At 44.1% G+C, this 21,149-nt stretch overlaps 1 protein-coding gene across 32 annotated transcripts in view; it reads right to left on the minus strand.

The window, feature by feature from the left end:
* The window catches only part of RBFOX1 (RNA binding fox-1 homolog 1), a 1,358,182-nt gene that overhangs the window by 326,825 nt on the left and 1,010,208 nt on the right, over nt 1–21,149 (minus strand). For 4 of the 32 annotated variants that reach the window (XM_036226169.1, XM_036226178.1, XM_036226172.1 and 1 more), the window contains exon 1: nt 7,948–19,563. The exons of the other annotated variants lie outside the window; for them this stretch is intronic. In XM_036226169.1, coding sequence (XP_036082062.1) covers nt 7,948–8,034 — 87 coding nt within the window. In that variant the 5' untranslated portion in view covers nt 8,035–19,563. Of the gene's footprint in view, nt 1–7,947; nt 19,564–21,149 lie in introns of those variants that run through there. 32 annotated transcript variants of the gene reach the window in all.

A 21,149-nucleotide genomic window follows, 5' to 3' on the forward strand; every position in this document is an offset into this window, starting at 1 on the left:
GGTCATAGTGGAGCATTTTTCTTCCTGACATTGATTTGGTGAGACAGCGTGTATGGGTGAGCATTCCCATTTTACAGATGAAGAAGCAAAGGCTCAGAGAGGTCAAGCAACTTCCCCAAAGCCACCAGGAGAGGGTCATGGCCAGACTCAGGCGTTCCTGGTATAAAACCTTAGCACTAAACTCTCTGGTCTAAATACTTAACTACTCTGCCTCATAAAAAAGAAGAAGAAGAAGAAGAAGAAGAAGAAGAAGAAGAAGAAGAAGAAGAAGAGGAGGAGGAGGAGGAGGAGGAGGAGGAGGAGGAGGAGGAGGAGGAGGAGGAGGAGGAGGAGGAGGAGGAAGAAATAGGTCTTAGAAAGCAGTCTGTGAGAACACTTCAGTGTGGACAAACTGACTGCCTCTTTGGTCCCCAAAGTCTCTCTACTCAAGGAGCCGATACAGCTTAGAGGGTGAGAGAAAAGGTGACAGCTGAGGGACATCACCTTTAACCACATGTAACGTGCTGCACCCCACTGCGTTACTCTGAGCCAGATGCAAGGCAGGACGTTGCAGACCTGGCCGCTGCTTCAGAAAGGGAGCTCTTGCTGTCATCCTTCTTCCTCAAAAAATAAATGAAAACAAAACAAAGCAAACAACAAAAAACCAACAACAAACAAACAAAAACGCCATGCTTTGTCCTCTGGAAAAGGTCAGAAACCACGACATTTGGGAAAGATGGAGAACCTGTCTACAGGAGGCCATCTTCCTGGGATGGCGTAAAAATCCATCTTGGTTAAGACTCATTTTGGGCGGGGTGAGTGGGGCTGAGACTCTATAGAGCTCCACCTTCAAGTGGTCGTGTCTAATTTCTGACTCTACTACTGCCATTGGCCTGGCTATCTAAATGACCTCTGAGGACGGAGACTGGGTCTCAGTCACCTCGGTGTCTCCAGAGCTTAGAAGAGGACCCAACATGGCACCCAGGATCCATAAATAATTATTTCATAATTCCTCTGCTTCCTACTTTTACGAGGCTGCAGAACTCAAGTTAGAATCTGGGCATTGCAGAAAACAACGGTCCCAACTGCCCAGAGGAAAAGACCTTCGGGGTATTGAGTTCGGTCTTTCTGGACACCTCACAGGGTTCAACAGTTAATCAAGTGGACGTGCTGGCTGCTTCCATGCTGGTGGGATGCATGTGTGATGGGTCTATCTTTAGACAGGAGAGAAACATAAACAGGGGTGAGTATCTCCATGATAAATCAGCGGGGGGGAAGCACTTACCCAAAACAACCTTTAAGAGACAGGGAGCGGGGGCTCTGCCTCCCCACCGAAGGCTCAGGCTGCTGAACGCCGGAGCAGCAAAGCGGAGTGTGAAACCCACAAGCCTCTCCAGCCCAGCCTGGCCCGTGCCAACGTATTATAAAAAGCATACTTGCTGATATAGCATGCCTTTAAAATGATCAAAATGACAGATGGCTGCTACAGAAACACATCCTTTTTATAGGACTGATATTCATCAGAGGAGATTGACAGTGTCCCTTTAATCTTTTAATTAAAAGAAGTGCATTTCTACAAAACAGAACAGAATCTCTTTATTTATGTATTTCTTCAGGTATGTCTTGCCAATACGAAGGGAAGAGCTGAGAAGCCTAGTCTCGCCTCATTTTTGCTGCTACTGGATATCCTTCTCAGGCTGCCTTTACTTCCCTACGCCATGCCGTTCTCACCTGCAGAAATGTCCGAAACATACCCTGGTGGGAGACACAACTGTAATTAATTTAACTGGGAAGATATTGACCGAAATTGCCATAGCCACCTTTGACACACCGGATCACGAACGGAGAAGATGCACTAGATGAGGCTTAATTGCCTGTTGATCACTGGCAAAAAAAAAAGCGATCAGGATAAGTAAGATCAGAAATGCACCACCTTCTTCCCTGGGAAGGGTGTGTCCAGGATTTGGGGGAGAAAAAACATATTTGGTGTTTGTAATACCTTCAACTATTATTATTATTGATCATGAGAACCTCGTTTTTGCCTGTCCAGTCCGCTTTGTGAAAAACAGGACTCACTTTTTCTTTTTTATTTTTCCCCACTCACAGCCCATACAGCTCAGTTGGAACCGACTCCACTGTCCAGCTCTACTGTAAATGGTCAGAGTCGAGACGATTGGTTTGGAGATGGGCATGGCTGGCAAGACGAGCCAAGGCGACGGCTCTCTGGAATTGTTGCAGAAATAGCTGGGAAAGAGACTTGCTAAGATGGGCTGGGATGTAAGCCTGGAATGGTGGGGCACCATCTCCGCCACCACTTGGACATGGTGTGCTTGTCAACAAAGATCAAGTAGGGACAGCCAATGCGGGGTGTAGAAGAGACACGCCTTGGGTTGTTAGCGTCTTGGAAAATGTGCCTGAAACTGCACATTTTCTTTTCCCTCTCTAACCAACATGAGTTAGACTCTGTCACTTGCAGATAATAGAATCCCGAATAAACACTTATCATCCCTCTCACTCTCCAGAATAATACATAATACAAAATGAACATCATATACGTCAGACATTTTCCGTATGTTAGAAGGCGAGCTACTCGTTGACGGGGATTTCGCGTGCTTTCCATTCTGCTTATCGCCCTCTCCTCGTTCAAAGCCTGGCATACAGTAGGTGCTTAATACATAATTGCTGAATGGAGAGATGAATCACATCTAAAGCTCACAGCCACTTTGCGAGGCAGGTATTCCTGCTTTCATTTTGTCACCAAGACTTGGAGAGGTTAATTGACAAGCCCAAGGCCACACGCTTAGTAAATGCCAGAACCAATATATCAACCTGGACCTATTTGACTCCAAATTCTCTTTGGAGAATTTGCCACCTCCCTGACTCTTTAATTTAGTCTGCTGTTGACACGGCCTCTTTGGCAGGACAGAAAAGTCACTTAGTGACTAAGATGGAGCAGCCTCGAAGTAAATGACACCACTGGCATTTATGGCCAGTGTACGTTCTTATTTCTTTCCCAATCAGCAGGCACTCGGAACATGTAGATAACACTGCATTAGTCACAGAGAAAAACAAGTTTATTTCTTTTAAGTTCACCCAGAAATGTATCCCAATGACCAGCAAGGTCCCTACCTGTCAGGGTGCTTACTCTAAGTCCACCATTAAAACCAGCACTTTGGTAATTTCCAAAATCACTACATACGTGTAGGCAGATCTTTCATAATGTGCATTGCCCATTTCGATGACACTGATTTCTGTTTCAAAATCCAGATGGCAGGGTTTGCTTATGTCATTGCTGGCCACATTCGATAGGCATTAATCAGCGATTCTCTGCCACTATCCAGCTCTGTGAAGTTTAAGTTGGAAAACACTCAGCCTTCAGAGGTCTCACTGTCTCAGAGAGAAATGATGGCAAAGGGTGATCAGGACTCAACTCAAAGTAATCCCACATTCACCTGCTGGGTCATAGGAAGGTATTGGGGAGCCCATGTCTATGTGGGGCACACAGAGATTTAGGGCTTAGATTCAGGGCTTTTGGCCCTATGTCTTTTGACTTTTGAGACCTATGTTTAATCAATGTCAACTCCCACAGTCCCGATGGGTTGGGGAAGATACTGAAGGTCTATCTTGATGTGCTGACCCAACGTCAGGAATTCATCTGAGTTCTCCGCTCTGCTAAGAAGGACCTTCTGCTTCGCTTGCCTTCTTTCCTATCCTAGGAGACACCCACCTGCTCCCTCTCCTGTGTTTTTACATGCGTTCCTATGGATACACCTTATCAGTGGATCGGTAATTAAGAAGGAAGCTTCTGGTCCAGGGGACCTCATCCAATACTCAGCTTTGTCATGGACATTCCTTCTGACCTTGGGCAAGCTACTTTACTCTAAGTCTCAGTTTCAGGCTCTCCATGTATGACTGTGATTCCTTATCTGAGACCCTTGGGGTCACCTGTATTTTGAAATTCAATTTTTTTTTTCTTTTTCAGAAAGGTATTTCAGTGGAAACACTGGTTAAGTAATGCCTTGAGCAAGGTCTGGGATAACACCTTGAAATCAAGCACATAAATATTCTTGTACCAAAATATATGAATACTTACTTTAAGTGGGATAAAGAAAGTCTACAAATAGCCACTTATCATTTCAGGTCAAATTTTCTTCCTAAACGAGTTTTTGTGCCAAACTCTCCACCAAAAACCACTGATTTTCCAGAGCTTTTTGGAATTAAAAATTACAGATAAGGTGGGGTAGACCAATAGTACCCAACTTTAAGGGTATTTGTGGAAATAATACATTGAGATAATAAATATTTAGTACATTGCCTGGCATATAGCAAGTATTCAATAACTGTTACCTATCGTTCTTTCCTGCTTTTATTAAGTTATTACAGTTTTCTGTTTAGCTAGTATTCTCTTTCACTAGGCTATGAGCCCACAGACCAGTGGCTATGACTGCCACTCTTCTTTCCTGGTGCCTAGAACAGTGCTTGATACAGATTATGTGGTCAGTGAATGAATAGCTAAGTGAGCAAATGCGCAGTGAGGTAGAGGTGGCGGTTACACTGTCTTCTGTCTAGGACTTCTGTCTTCTGACCCATTTCTATGATACCTGAATAAGATGGGACTTATTCATCCCAGCATGAAGAATGATTGAGCCATGCATTTTCGAAGGTCTTATTTGTAGGACAGGTATCTAGAGAGAGGGTACAGTCCTGAACTTGCAACCTAGAGCCAACAGTTCATTGGATTCCAAAACAAATCGGTTACCATGCCATTGTTTCGATTCTAGCTTTTGGCATTGTGCAGCCATGGTCCATGGCTTGGGTAAGTCCACCTGGTAGCTTCTGGATTCAAGACTGACTTTGACAATTGACTTGTCAGACCTCCTTTGTTCTCAGGCCAAACAACTCATTGATCATTCGAGGGATGCAAGGATGCAGAAGTAAATAAAGTAGTTCGAGAGGAGCATGCATTGGTTCTTCCTATCCAAAAATACCAAGACTGAGGTCCAAGCAACAGGAAGAGGAACACATGTTTAGACAATGCACTTGGTAATAGTGACCCTTTCCCCTTTCTCTTCTGCTTGTTACTCCCCATGAAAAAGTCCACACGGTTTAACTCAATCAGCCCTATTGTAGGCATTCTGGAATTCTCTACACGGCTACAAAGAAAAGTTACCCACCTTGCTACATATATCCAACAAGTTTAGACATCAGATGATGGGTTCAAGGGACCCAATATGGTAAAGATTCTGGTTTTCCTAGGAAATGGTAGGTGGGGTCAGTGGTAACTACTGAATCTACTGCTGGAATGGAAAAGCCTGATGAGTGACTCCCCCAGATCAGTTAGGAAACACCTCCATTCACTGTCTTTGCAGGGTAACGTGATGCTCTCCTCAATTCCCTTACCGCATCCGGTCAACTATTTATTTTTCCTTTAGCTGAGAAGACAAAAACAGGGCTATGCTAGTCTGAATTTTTTTTTTAAGTGGCTCTTGAAAGACTATAGAAAGCAGGTTCTTCTGCTGTAGAATCATTGGCTCTGGAGGATGGAGAGACCTTGAGAGGAATCTCAAACTCTGACATAGCAACATGGCCAAGTAAGTGGCCAACATGGCTCTCCTTGAACATATCTGGTCAAAGGGAGCTCGCAACTGATGATGGAGCACACGGGCTATTTCAGATCGTTTTAACATCTTACATATCTTGATAATGCCGATGGCATTATCAAGGGGTGGGTGGCACTTTAATTCCCTATAGGAAAGCTCTTGCACCTTGAAAGGCTGGGAAGAAACCCACAAGGTCAAGGACTGGCAAGCAGTCCGAGCGTCTGCTGGGATGCAGGGCAGAGGATATCAGGGCATCAGCTGCAAGGTGAGTGTGTGTATGTGTGAATATTACCATTTTCCTCTCTTTGAGTTGCTTTCCTTCCCCTTGCACATGTTACTGCAATGGGGTGATGTGATTTCGTGATGCCAATAGGCAAATACCATGGGCTGTCTCAGCAAGGCGGGAATAAAGCTAGTCTCTCCCTGGCCACGGCATTTGGGTGTGTTCCAACAGGGCAGGAGAGGAAGAGGACGAAGCATGTCATAGCAGCTGGTCTACAAGCTCCCCGCTGCCCTGCTGGTTACCAGAAGTGTCACTTGGGAAAGCAAAGTATGATTGGGCTAAGATTTGCAAGTGAAATCACTTGTTTCTTCCAAAAATAACTAGAAACGTTTCTTGAACGCCCTGCAAAGGAGGAAGAAATAGGGTCTCCCCAATTTCTCAGCTGGCCCGTGCATCTTCTCATCCATCACTGGGGTAATATGTCCAGAGTGGCATTTCGTAATGACAGCAACATTCTAGCAAATCGATAGTTATTTAATTCCCAACAAGCTCCCGAGTCCATTAAGCCTGATTACATTCACCCATTTCAGTGGGTGCCGTTATTTTTCCTACACCGGCACTTAATCTATAACAGGAACTTATGAGAACTTTCAAAAGCAATTTCAGCATCAATCAGCATAGAGTGAAGGGCGCGATTTGCTTGTAATTATTTATCGGATGGGGCGGCAGAGGGTCTGACGAAATTCCAATGGCCAACCTTCGCCTTGAATTGCCAGCAGAGGCAAAAGGTTATCCAATTTGCCATCGAGTCCCGCTTCGGACTCCGAGCACGCCCCACTGGCCTGGTTATTCCAGGAAATGTGAGCCCCTTCCCCCCTTGTTCAGAAACGTTCTCCAGGCAGTCCGTTTATTTCTCACACTCAATACAAAGCCTCCAAATTGAGCAACGACCATAAGCCTGGGATGACAAAACATTTTGTTATTATTTAGAATCCCCCTTGAATGTCTTCAATCAGCAAGGTTCTTACAGCTAACAAGCAACATTCAGAAAAGAAAGAAAAAGGGGTTTGGCCAGAACCCTCCCCAGAAATTTTAATTAATGCGCCAGGGTGTCACCAAAATTTTAAACTATCACAAGGTTGAAGTTGGAAGGACATACTAAATGCATTTAGTTTTCCTTTCCTGCAGAAACAAGATACAGAATGCATTACAGAAAAGCTGGTTGTTTTAAAACAAACAAAAACAGAAACAAACAAAAAAAAAACAACAAAAAAACCCAGCTGGGTTTCCTATGATGAGGCTCCATCACTAGTAAATGTTAGCTTTCCACAGAGAACTTCAGACATCCACCCAGAATCCACTGCTTGTTTTAAAAGACAAGCTTTTGATAAGGGAGCAAAGGCCAGAAATATCTTATTCAGAGATGATTCTCCCTGTACAGAATTAACAGTCTTAAAAGCAAAACCAACACACATTTCAAAGCCCTCCGCTTTCTTGCCGTCATTAAGATACAAGAGCCAGTAAGGGATTTCTAGAATTATCTCTGAACTTCATAAATTAACCATCGATAGAGTGTTCTTTTTTCTTTTTCTTTTTCTTTTTCTTTCTTTTTTTTTTTTTTTTTTTTTTTTTTGCCTTTGCCACCCCTCAACCCTGCTGTGCTGGTGGGTGGGGGTGGGGGGGAACCCTCTGTGAAAACAGACAATCTATGCGAAGGAGAACATATGAGTTAATGCATATTTCATGCTCTTTCTATTTCCCGGGTTAAAGCTCTGAACCAAGTCACCTCGTGATAAGTTACTCTGCCTCATGATCTGCTCTGGGAGTCTGAGTCCCCCGGAAAGCTGGGAAGGAGAGCAAATCCTTTGCCCCGTGGTCAACCTTCTGGAGCAAAGGCATGAATGTTAAGCAGCGGCCGGATCAATACAAGCAAATATAGCTCAACTACACCATTTATTCAGCCATGAGAGATGTCAATAGCCAGATTAGGGTGATCCATCTTTTTGATTTCCCACTGTCTTCCCACTGACTACACGAGGGCTTTTTCCTGTATTAAAAGTGTTTGCTTTCTCAACCATAAAAATTCCAATTATTACTCTGAGCGCTCTGGAGTTAAGTTGCTTGCTGGCAGGGGCCTTGAATTACCTGGATCAGTCCGGGGAAGTAGGGGGTGGCCGGAACGATCATAGGCACTCCATAGGGATGCAGGAGGACTCCTTGAGAAGGCAACATGCTTTACGTGAAGGTATTATTCCCTCTGAAGCTCAACACATCAATGGAGCAAGGGGAAAAATCTATAAACCCAACTTCTTCCGAACTACAAAGCGGAGAGCCAAATCGCTTCTGTCAGGAGCCAAGCGCTCATCACCGCCGAGAGGGGAAAGGAAGAAAATCCGAATCAGCAACTCTTAATGTGAAAGTTTTCTTCCCAGACAGAGACGAAGAGACGCGGCAGCTGCAAAGTTGGAGCTACCGAAATGGAAGGCGCTATTTTGGGAATGGCTTGCCTAACATGACTAACCAAACACTCCTTGTTAATTTAGTTCTCGGAGAGACTTAGGGAGAGGTAGTCAGGCAACGGGATCTGGGCTCTTCCTGATATTTTTTTGAGGGCAAAAGGCAAGGGACGAAATCTGCACGGGCTTTCCAGATGGAGGAAAATGAGACACATAAATTAATATGATTATCAGTTGCCACTTAAAACTCAGGTAGGTTAATATGCTCAGCCTTTGGTCAGGATCAGGCAGATACTAAGAAGACGGTCTAGTTTGTTATTCTTTCTCTCTCTCTCTATCTCATTTTAATTTTAAAGAGGCAATTTGTACAAATAATATAATACCACTAGCTAATATTTGCAATATGTGCTATGCACGGCGAATGAGCTTATTTACCTGTGTTATGTAATTTCCCTCTCACAGCTCCCCAAGGTAGGTGCTGTTATTAGTTCCAGGTAACAAATGGGAAATGAGGCTCATGCTAGGTGAACTGTTTGCTCACAGTCGCATACTTGGAAGAGAAAGCGCCAGGCTACAAACAAAATCTCTAACGAGGCCACTGCAGTCAGTACAGTATTTCACTCTGTAATAGAATGCCACATGCCTGTTGCATGTGTGTACATTTAAAAAACATTCTTTGTCTTCGAGTTTACAATTGTTATTTATTAATATGCAGTATATTATTGAGACATCCCCTTGTTCCCAGAGTTTAAAGGCATAGCTCATGTGTAGCAAACCTATGGATGAGAAATACATTTGAACTCATATTTGAAATATTTCCAGTGTGTAGAAATACCCAATAATTGTTTAAAATAGCCTACATAGTAATAGATAAATCCCCAACGGGATTACATGCATTTGAATTGTACTGACTTAGGTGACCCACATACTAGCTGTGTGACCTTCAACAAGTTACCTAGAGTCTCTGAACCTCACTTTCTTCATTTGGAAAACCCAGGTAGTAGACCCTACCTCAAAGGGTCGTATGACAAATAAGGTCCTCGCTATCATGGTGTGTAGAAAACAGGAGTCTCTCAGCCATTCTTATCATGTGTTTCCTGTTCTCCTGATGGTTGGTACGGACACTTCTGTGGCTCGAGAGAGAAGGCGCAGATAACATTCAAATTGTCACTCTTCTCACCGGGAGAGCACGTGGGCGTGTTTGGAGTTCTGCAATTTTGAGAGCAATGATGTGAAACTGACAAAACACGTCCACTCGGCTTGCGCGCGAGGCCCAGGGATCACTGAAAATCACCTTCAAACCAAACATTTGCTTGCCATACTCCACCTCTCACTCCAAACAGGACGCAGGGTATAGATTTTGTGGAAACTGGGAGAGCTTCAGACACCGCAAAAACCTATTCAACTATTGGCTTTTTCTAAATCCAAATGTCAATTCCTCCACTTTTACATAGCCAAGGTGTTTTTACACTACACTAATTTTAGTTGCTTGACTTAGCTGCATAATTACATTTCTAGATAACGATAGTGGACAGCGTTTGGCAGAGAATTCAATTATTTAAGGCTGAATTTTGGCCATCTTGACAAGGTTTCTCTGTAATTGATTCTCGTGTATCCAAGTGGCCACGTTGTTACACTTTGGAACCTCCAGTAACAGCTGCAAGTTGACCTCTCTTACTTAACGGCCTGATACTGTTTCTAACTTTAGCTTTTGAGTCTGACTTTCAACACTGCTCTTCTGAGAAGTAACCGGTGAGGACAGCAGCATGGCCACGAGACAGCTTCTCAGAAGGGGAGAGCTATCTGTTACTTCGGTAAGGTCTGGGTCAGATGGAATTATGTCTCTTTCATGTTATAGGGTGGCAAGACCATTAGACTAGGAGGCAGGAGACTTAATTCAGTCACACAGGCCAAAAATGTACACATTTAGACTCTTAGTTTCCTGAACAAAGAACAGAAGTAACGGCATACACATACTCTTCAGCAGGAGTGAGCCAATGAGCAAAACTGTAGGAGTATTTTGGAAACTGTAGAATTACATAGATACAAAAGATCATTATCTTTATAACTATATATGTTGTTTTTATTAAAGAGCCTGATAATCTCAGTCACAGAGAAATGAGAAACATATTACATATGGGACATATATACAGATATATGGCTAGAGAAAAATGAGAAATATATATGGGATATATAGCTATATTCTTTGCAGAGGATATTTTCTTTTTTTCTTTCTAAGAACTCCATAATACAAAAACTTTTGCTGCTCCCCAGTGATGAGTATCCTTTTTCCTCCCTCTGAAAATAAGGCTAATTGTTTATGACCCTTTTCACGTTGACCGCCAGGAAGCTCAGAGCCAAATAAGAGGTTCAACTCTCCTTTTAGCCTTCACTGACTGCATATCTGTGTTCTCAGCATCCTTTCCTCATCACTTCCTGTCATAACTCACATTTCTCTGATTCTGACTTTAGCTGTAATTTTTCTTCTTGGATCCATTTCCTCCATTGGAAGTCAGGTACCATAGTCTTTGCATCTCTGCTTCTCAGTGGCTGGTACACATGGCTCATGGTAAATGGTTGGCCATCTGCTGTCTAATGTGCAGTATTAAGCTCACGGTCTATTGTAGGAACTTAAAAATATATATGAAATAAAAGAATGAGGTAAAGAACAAGGGAGACAGTTCTGGTACTGGCTAGGAAACATAGGTAGTCTTCAGAAATGGACTGAATTCAACCTAAGGTTTAGGCATCATTATCACGCTGCCCATCACAGACAGGATGGCAAAACTATTTCTGTACATGCGCAGATGGTAAATATTTCAAGTGTTGTGGACTTTATTCTCCCTGCTGCAACTACTCTAAACTCTGCTGTAGTTGCATGAAGGAAATTGAAGACAATATAAACAAACACCAAAATCAGCATTTCCTATCATTCTGACCTGTCTTGAGATATTCGTCTCCTGATTTTTTTTTTTTTTTGTCAATTGTTTAAACGTGCAAAAGCCATGATTAGCTTGGGGATCATGCAAAAACAGGCAATGGGCCAGGTTGGGCTCACAGGTCATGGCTGGATGACCCCTAAGTTAGAGCATTGCAATTTATCCAAACCTCTGGAAGTCAAGACTTTGACACAATGGCAAATATATGTTCCCTTCTGCTTCTTCACTTGCTTCTTGTTTTTCCTGTCACTTCCTTGCAGCCAGTTCCGTCGACCTTTTCTGTATTAGAGATTTCCGCCAAGATATGTATTTATTTTTTCTTAGCTAGCTTTTGGTAGTTCAAGCTCATCCCTCCTCCTTAAAACAAACAAACAAACAATTCTCCCATCTTTCCTACATTTTTCATGATGGCACTTTCTTCTTACTTACTAACTTCTCTTTTCCTTCACTAGATTAAAATCATTCCTCTTCTGAGTGGCAGCCTCTCAAAGTTTAAACATCCGTGTAAGAGAAGGAAAGAGGACAGAAACACAAGTGTTGGCTGGAGTCTTGAAGAGAAGAGCATTCGGAGAAGACCAATTTTGCCTCATGGATTCTGTTGGCCAAAAGACCAACTGAAGCCTCATAAGCCAAATCTAGTCCATAGATGAGGAGAATGATGATGATGATGATGATGATCATGATCATGATGATGATGATTCTGCATTATATAAAAAAGAGCTAGCATTGTTTAAATGGTGGTATCTCACTTAAAATTCAAATCTACATTATCTCTTGAAAGACTGGAAGATCTGGAAACTTTGGGCCACATTTCTTTGTACCAACAATCACCAAAGCCTGGAAGAGATCTGCCTTGTCCACAGATCAGAAGAATCAGGCTCTATGGGGCTGTCTCTGCCATTTTTTTCCTGCTTCCTAGAAAGGGGTCATATATCAGTTGCCCCTTGTTGAGCATTAAAGCAAAACAAAAATAAAAACACAAAAACCATAAAACCTAGAGTGTCCCTTTGACAGTATTAATCATATTCCATATCTTTTGGATATTGACCATGGTTAATTCACAATATAACATGGATGCATACAGATGATTTGATGACTCATGCCACCTGTTTCTAGGCCAAGGTGGGTGACAGAGAACTTCCTACAGTATTCAAGGCCCTTCACAATATTCCTCAGCTTTACTTTTCCAGAATCATCCTTCGATACACACTGCCCTTCCTTCTATAAATCGTTCTTTCTGAAAACCACACCTGGAAAATTGCCTTTGCAATTTCCCCCTCCTTCCTTCCTTCTCTTCCTTCCTCCGTCTCTTCCTTCCATCATTCGAACTCGACCTGGCTGAATTAAATCAAACGTCACATTTTCTGCAAATCCCTTCTCACTACCCCATGGAGAACTAACTGTACCATTACCTATGTTCTAGAATCATTCAGCACTGTATGATAATTCTTTTAAGTGTGATGACTACTTTTAGAAAGTTGACTGTTTTGAGTAAAGAAGCATGCCATTTATTCTAGTTCATCCGATGATGAAAATGGTGACTCGACAAATGAAGTTTTCCGAAATGTTACCTGGGAGAATGACTTACCGAATGAATGCTTTGGAAGAGTGTGAGTAAAGCTAAGAGTAAAGCTAGAAGGATTATCTCTGGATAATCGAGGGTTTCATTCCAAGTGGCCTGGGTGCATCTTGGCACAGTAGAAAAAGCTTGAGTTTCATAGTTGGGGAAGCTGGGTTGGGATCCTGGCTCTTTTATTCTTTTATGTATTTGATCTAAAATGAGATACTCAGCCTGGAGCCCTAATTACCTCAGGGGTAAGATGGGGCAACATCTGTACCTTCCCCTGAATTATGCTGCTGCCATGAAATGATGAGCTATGTATGGATGTTCTTGGTACTTGGAAAGTGTTCAGAAAGTGCCAGTTCATTCATTCATTCATTCATTCATTCATCTTCAGAACGTCTTTAATGCAGCCGCTGTGAAATTCTTTCCCAACCATCCCTGCCCTCGTGTCCGGGCTGTGTTCTCAATGCCCTACCCATACCCAGCAGTGAGGCCTTCCTTCTTTCTGTTCCTCACTTTGACTGCTTGCATGAACACCCATCTTTCAACAGGCAGCCTCCAGCCACACTGGTCCTCCAGGCAGCCTCCCCCCGCTCCCCATCCCCAGCACTTGTGACCCACTCTTCTAAGCCCCTGAAAGACCAATGGTGATTCGACCCAGGATGGTAAAGACCAGGCTGGTACTCGCATCCAGATAGGTTCCCATATTATCTCCTCCATCTCTTCCTTAGTCATTTTGCTTTCTTGTCTTCCTCTCAGGACTGAGCATAAAACAGATGCTCAGGAAGCACTTGAGAATCACCTGTGGTATCCACAGGCTGAGATGGAGGTTCAGAGGGGTTAAGTGACTTGCCTGAGGTTAAACAGCAAAATGTGTGCTTTGTCAGTTGCCAAGATCCAGTTTTCCCTTCCGCATGCCCCTAAAATCTGCTAAGTCATCACGAATGACCTGAACACTCTAGGGCAACAACCTAATCCAAAACTGATAAGCTCTACTCACCACCAGACATGCCATCCAACTCAATCCAATACAAGTGAGAATACCACGTGGAAGGGCTTTATTTGGCATGGACCTCAAAGAGAAAATCCCATGATGCTTATGTTCCCAATGCCAAGATTGACAGATGAGTTCCCGGAGGAGGAACAACTGGAAACATCCAATAGTTTACCAGGGAGGCAAGACATTCCACAGGAAAAGCTTCCATAGTCTATGAGTGAGACTTACTGGGCCCTGACCAGCCATTCTTCAAACTGTATCCATCCAGGAAAGTCACATCCTGGGAAGAGAAGCCACATCGCAAACGCCTCTTGTGGACTAGTTCAGTTAGTACGTGTAAATGAGTTGATGCATGGAAAATCTCTGCAAGAATGACAGTACCTTGTAAGCGTTCATTCTCACCATGGCATTACTAATCCCTGACTGCCTGACACTTCCCTTCACTACCCCCAGCTCACTCCTTGTGAAAGCACCGTAGAATAGTAATTTGATGCTTGCAATAAGCCATGCTATTCAATTTATTAAGTCCCAGTCTCCGCCTGATTGCTAGCTGTGTGTTCTTTTGCAGATTACTTAACCTCTCTGTGCCTCAAATTTCTTATCTGTAAAATAAGAATATAATTAGTAACCACACTTCGTGAAGCGGTCTAGAGATTTGAATGAGAACAATATGTAGACATGTTTAGCTGAGGGATCGGCTCATGGCAGACTCTCAGTAAGTGGGTGCTCGGTGGTTGTTATCTTTATAAACAGCCTTAGCAGCGGCTGGTTTGGGGCTAAACCAGCTCAAATCGGACTTCCCCCAAACCAGCAATATCAAAACTGTTCCTCCCTTCAACAGCTAATTGGTTACAAATGAGACCTTGTTGCATAGCTCCATGTTCCAAACCAAAAATTAAGACACCGAGGTGAACCAGGATATGCGTGTGTGTGTGTGTGTGTGTGTGTGTCCCATACATGGAAGATATAGTTTCGAAACTAAACAATGAGAACTACAAATCCAAATGTGGGTTTATGGGGATGATGAAGACAGCGTCTTTGAACCAGGAGCAACTGAAAAGAACCTGGGATGCTGGGGCCCCCACCTCTGAAACTGGTTATGGAGATGCACGAGAAAAACTCTTGTAGGTCTTGCAAGGGAGGAGGCTGCTGATGACCATCAGAAACCCAAACCCGCAGTGGCAGACACAGCGCTGTGCTCCTCTTGGTTCGTTAAGTGCTTCTTGACCTGATTCTCCTCTGAAAGCCAGACCGACGGGCTGAATGAGCAAATCTAAGAATATCAACCCCGCACATCATCTCTGCTGAGATCGACAATGCTTCGGGAGCTGACCCCTGACCTGTCTGGGGATGAATGGCAACGGGGTTTGAGAATGCGTTGACCTTGCTGGAGGCAAACAAATACTCCCTGGGGACTCTCCGAATGGGAGATGAATAATCGGCCGCTCTCCTCCTCGATGTCGCTGCTGGCCCTCCCTACTGTCTTCTGCCTTCCATGCCCCAGGTCCCTGCAGGAGCTGGGTACAGAGACCACGCCAGACAGCATGGTCTCCAGGACTCGTAACGGGGCCTTTCTTCCCAAATCCCGTGCGTACCCTGCACCCCCGTGAACTGGCCAAACTATCTCACCTCTACACATGTCCTTTTCCTCTTAAGAGACTAAAGGCCTAGCCTGGCATCTTCCAAAGTGTACTCTGCACAATAGAAGCCTCACGAGATGCTTTGTTGTAAAAAGAACCTCATAACCAAGGAAGTGGGAGAACATCATCTTGCTCTCTCTCTCCCTTTTGGGGATTCGTGACACTTATTAGCATAGTAAAGCCCTTGAGAAGTCTTGGAAGGAAAAAAAATTGAAACGCGTTTGACCTTGTTTGATCCAGACATTCTCAGACTTATTTCATCACCAACTGGCCGGCCATCCATCCATCCATCCATCCATCCATCTTGCTATCTATTTGAATATCTGGCTATTGAGAATTATGTGTTAATTCCTGCGAAGATCTTTACTCCTCCTGTTCCTCTTTGCTTACTTCTTCATCAGAACATCTATGAGCACTATCATCACCACCATCACAGTTGTTACCATTTATTTAATACTTGCTTTGTGCCAGGCTTTGTACTAATTTCATCACCTGGGTTACCTCTGTTTATCATCTCTACATCTCTATCAAGTAAATTCTGTTAAATTCATTGCCTTACAGACAGGAACACTGAAAGAGGAAGTGAATTGGCCAAGAAAATAGAGCTAGCAAATGACAGAGCTGTACCTTGAATGAGGGCTGCAGAGCTCTGGTTGTTAATTACTATGAGAAGTCCTATTTTGGCAGCTGACAATCATTAACACAGTCCGAGAAATGCTGGCCTGAAGCTAAGTGGTTTCCTTATCTCCTTACCCTCAATCCCTCCCTCAATCTCAATATTCTAATAGCCATTAGAGGCAGAGCAAGACAAAAGCAAAGCCAGTCAAGATAGCTGGACAAGACCTCAAGGCCTGGGAAAGGGCTGGCCTTCACCCCGCTCCACTGAGTCTTCAGGAAGCGGGGAACCCCTCCCAAGCAAGAATATGTCCAAGGCACGTGAAAATGGGCCGATCACATGGGGACACCAGCAAAGAGTAACCACAGGAGGAGAAAAGAGGAGAGGGGTGATCCAGAAGGCGTGATCAAGAGGTTATCCTGTGACCTTTGTGATTTTGAAGCGCCATCTCAACCTCCAGGGCTATCTTGCCATTGGCAATCTCTCCTCTCAAGGCTTCTTCTTGGGCTGAAGCGGTGATTCTTAACTCTTATTTTTGATTCCTAGACCATTCTGAGAATGTTACCCTCATCCCAGAATACCACGCTACTCAGAATTCTCCATATCATTGCTGGGAGTTAACGGCCCCTCTGAAATTCATCTGTGGACCTTTGAGGGGTCTCTGGATCGCGATCAGATTTTGAAGTATGAAGCCCACACGTGCTGCTTTCGTCAAAGGTGTTGATAGAGTCAGAATCTCCTACGTCAGGCTCATATTAACAGTTCAGATGACCATTCCTGCACAGAGTCGTGTTACCATGCTTACTGCCACTGTGACTTTGAGGATGTGTAGCTGTCACTCAAAGGACTTTCATCATAGCTTGGCAGATGTGAGGTTTTCAAGAAGGCAAGAAGGTCAGAAAATCTGGGGAGCTGCTGAGACATTCCACATTGTCCAATCAAGTCAGACACTAAGAGATCCAAACCTATATCCTTAGACTTCTTGTCCAATCCTGAGCAATCCCCCTAAGATAGGGCCTGGCTTGTCCCTGGTGAAGCTTCACCTCCAACTTCAAGCCAGAGAACAGACACCATCAAGCCAACGTGTGGGTGTTGGGTATGGCAGGGCACCCACAAAACACAGTGCTGCGGGAGAATGAAGTAGGCAATCTATACTTGTGTTTTCAGAGCTTATGCAGTCTGGGCTCACAGATAAGGCAGAGAGAGGGGCACCAGATAAAGCCAGGCTCTGCTGAGCTGTGCAGCTGAGTGTGTGGGAGGGCGAGCCAAGGGGCTGACCACTGCAAATGGTTTCGCCACGATGTCATGGCCAGGCAGCTGGTGGCAACAGAGAACCTCTGACAGGTGGGCTTTTTGACTTCCCAGATTAGCAGTACCCTTCTGGGACACTCTGGGGACATCAAAAGAAGAACCACCCTGAGTGACCTCATTTCCTTTCTAATTCTTACATTACAAGTTATTTTTAAATGTTTTTTTTTTAACAACCCATATATATCATTTACTATTGACCAGACACTTTCTAACCCCTTTATTTATTAACTCATTTAATCTTCATCATGACCCTAAAAGGTAAATCTCGTTATTATCCCTGTGTTACTTACTGATAGGCCACCGGAAGCACAGAGAGGCCAGGCAACCTGCCCAAGATCACACAGCTTGTAAGCGGTGCACCTTGCTACAGAGTCAGATATTTCTCTGCTATGCTGCCTCTCTAGGAAAGACTTTAAAAAAAATTATAGGTCTGCTGATTTCCAATTAACTAATAAAAAAAACAAAATTATTTTAATTTTTATTGTAATAGAGATATATCGTATTGGCTAAGAATTTGAGCACTGGAGCCTTACTAAGCTAAGGTGCAGGTGCTGGCTCTTATGATTTATGGCTCTGTTGTCTTGAGCAAGTTACTTAACCTCTCTGAATCTCCATAAGTTCATTTATATATTTGGAGGCGACAATACTCTCCTCACAGGGTTATTGTGGAGAGTACTCTAAATAATGCAGGAATGCACTTAAAATATCCCTTGGGCTTGGGTCTGCTTTTATGTGTGGGAGCTTTATTCGAGGTGGTTATATCTTAGTAAGACTATCTCTTTTGACATGTCTCCTTTTCCATGAATGCCAGGCATTTAAGTAACTGCTCACTTATCCTTTGTTGATCCCAAATATCCCAGTTTCTTGAATCAATAAACCCTCATATTTGCTCAAGCTAGTTTGAGGTAGGTTTCTGTCCCTTGCAACTGATAGATTATGAACTGAATCAATAGTGATGGTAAGAATAGAAGACACACACACACACACACGTGCATAAAAGGAAGTCAGAGAAGACACCTTTTGTTTATTTGTTTTAAAGAAACACAGAACTCGCTAAGAGCCAAACACCATTCTAAACACTTTAGAGACTGCAACCCATTTAATATTTTTAACAGTTCTCTGGTATTGGTGCTCATAGAGCCCCATTCTACAAACGAGGAAGTGTAACTCAGAGTTCATGTCCCTCCTGTAGTTGAGTGGGAGGACCTAAGCCAAAGCCATTGCCATCTGATTCTAAATCCTACTTCCCTTCCTCTGCATGCTTTGCATTACCAAGGATGTTGATGTATTTGCTAAGTAAGGAATCCTGGCTCTCTACTCAGGAGATAGGGGCACCAGATAGAGCCAGGTGCCCACATTACCAACCTTGCCTCTCTGTTGAAACCTCTTCTAAGTGAGTCCTAGGGAAAAAAATGCCTGGGTGAGATGAATAAGCATTCCAAACTTTCCTTCCAGAGAAATCCCTCTGCTTCAGAACCCACAGATTGCACAATCTCTAAACGACATCCAGACCCAGCCACAGAAACTCCGGCCTGAAATCAGCCCACCACTGTCCACATCTTCTCTTTAAACCATGTGAGCCAGAGAGAGCCATTTGTCTCTCTACGAATGTTTATAAACTGATTGGTCTGCTTGTTTTTCAGGTACTCACTCTCCTGCACTCCCACCTGTCACAGAGCTGAACTCAACAAGTCCTCATTCCCTGAAATATTTACTGTGTTCGTGTGCATCTCCCCCAACAGTACTGAATAGAGCTCAGCGTGGAAATTCAAATTGTAGGGTGGCCAGTTTGTTTTAGGATTACTACCCAGCCCTCACTTCCTTTGGAGACTGGTGGCTGGCCTCAAAGAGAATGCTCCTTTTAGGACTGAAATAGAACAAAGGAACGAAAGGGAACCGAAGGATTTAAAATTAGGATAAAAAAAAGAAAAAAAAAAACCCAAAAACTTGGCGCTAGAGTGGCCTTTCTTAACCGCTTAAAACTTACCAATGATGCCCAACTTTCTGTGGTTTATCCCCATATGTTCCCACACTCCCACTGGGACCTAACATTTGCAGGCGCTATTTATCATTCTGGCTAGTGGTGTGCTCATCTGCCTACCTCGCTGAGCAGCCCTCGTTGTTATTTTTATAATTACTGCGAGTCTTTTTCATGTTGCACTCTGCCAGAACTCCGGCTCACCACACACCTGTTATACTCAGAACACATGGAGAGATGGGGGTGGGTCTGCAGTGGAGGGATTGGTGGCGCGGGGGGGCGGCGGGGGGGACAGCCTTCCTGCCCGCTACGAAAAGCGAAGTCGAGAAGAAGGAAGCGGGCTGGCTGTAGGCCACTCCGTCGATGCTTTAAGGCCACGTTCTGTGTCGCTTTATCAGTTAACGAACACTCTCTATGTTCACTGGAGGATTTGTTTATTAGAACAAATGATGGTATTATTTCTTTTACAAATAGTAATTCATTTAGTCATCATAATGATTGACAACCAAGAGCATCGCCCCCATTTTACAGATGAGAGAACTGAAACAAAGAAAGTTGAAGTCATTTGCCAAGGGGCACACGAGATGGCAACTGGCAGATGAAATCTAAATCTAAGGACTCATGCGTGAGGCTTCTCGGCCACACTGCATTTTAATCGGCAGAGCCGTCATCACCAAACATCATCGTCCTCACCACCACGCTTCCACCACCACTGCTACCATCACCACAAACGGCACTACCACCAGCACCAATATCAGTAGCGATACTATCACCATCGCCACCTCCATCACCATCAGCATCACCACCTCCATCACCACCACCAACTCCATTATCATCATCATTCACCATTGCCATCACCATCACCATCACCACCACCATCACCATCACCATCACCATCACCACAGCCATCACCACAGCCATCACCATCACCACCTCCATCACCACAGCCATCACCATCACCATCACCATCACCACCTCCATCACCACCACCAACTCCATTATCATCATCATTCACCATTGCCATTGACATCACCATCACCATCACCATCACCATCACCATCACCATCACCACCACCACCACCATCACCATCACCATCACCATCACCACAGCCATCACCATCACCACCTCCATCACCACCGCCATCACCATCACCATCACCATCACCATCACCACAGCCATCACCATCACCATCACCATCACCATCACCATCGCCATCACCATCGCTACCTCCATCGCCATCGCCACCTCCATCACCATCACCATCACCAACACCATCACCATCACCACCTCTATCACCATTATAATTCACCATTGCCATCACGACCTCCATCATCACCATCAACTCCATTATCATCATCATTCACCATCGCCATTGCCATCACCATCACCATTGCTACCTTCATCACCATCACCATCACCATCACCACCTCCATCACCATCATTATTCACCATCACCATCACCATCACTGTTGCCATTGCCATCACTACCTCCATCATCACCACCCCCATCACCAAGTGAAAACGCGTTTAATGAGCTCTTTCCATTTGCTGGGGGCTGTGCTGGATGTTATACAAACAATCTCATGCCATACTCATGACAACCCTATGCGCCTGACCACCCTATGCTCCTGGCCATACTATTGCCTCTATCTCATAAACGTAGAAATTAAGGCTTCAGAGAGGTTAAGACATGCACCCATGAAGTGGTCAGCAGTCTGGAAGATTAGCGATGCTTTTAAGATGCAAAGTTAGTTTTGCCTGACGCTGAGGAGAACACATTTAACTCTTGTGCTTCTTTGATGGACGCATTGCCCACTGTCCATTTCATCAAGCTTGCTCTCTGCT

The sequence above is a fragment of the Rousettus aegyptiacus genome, unplaced genomic scaffold (assembly GCF_014176215.1).
Source record: "Rousettus aegyptiacus isolate mRouAeg1 unplaced genomic scaffold, mRouAeg1.p scaffold_m13_p_8, whole genome shotgun sequence".
In the NCBI taxonomy this organism is placed as follows: Eukaryota; Metazoa; Chordata; class Mammalia; order Chiroptera; family Pteropodidae; genus Rousettus; species Rousettus aegyptiacus.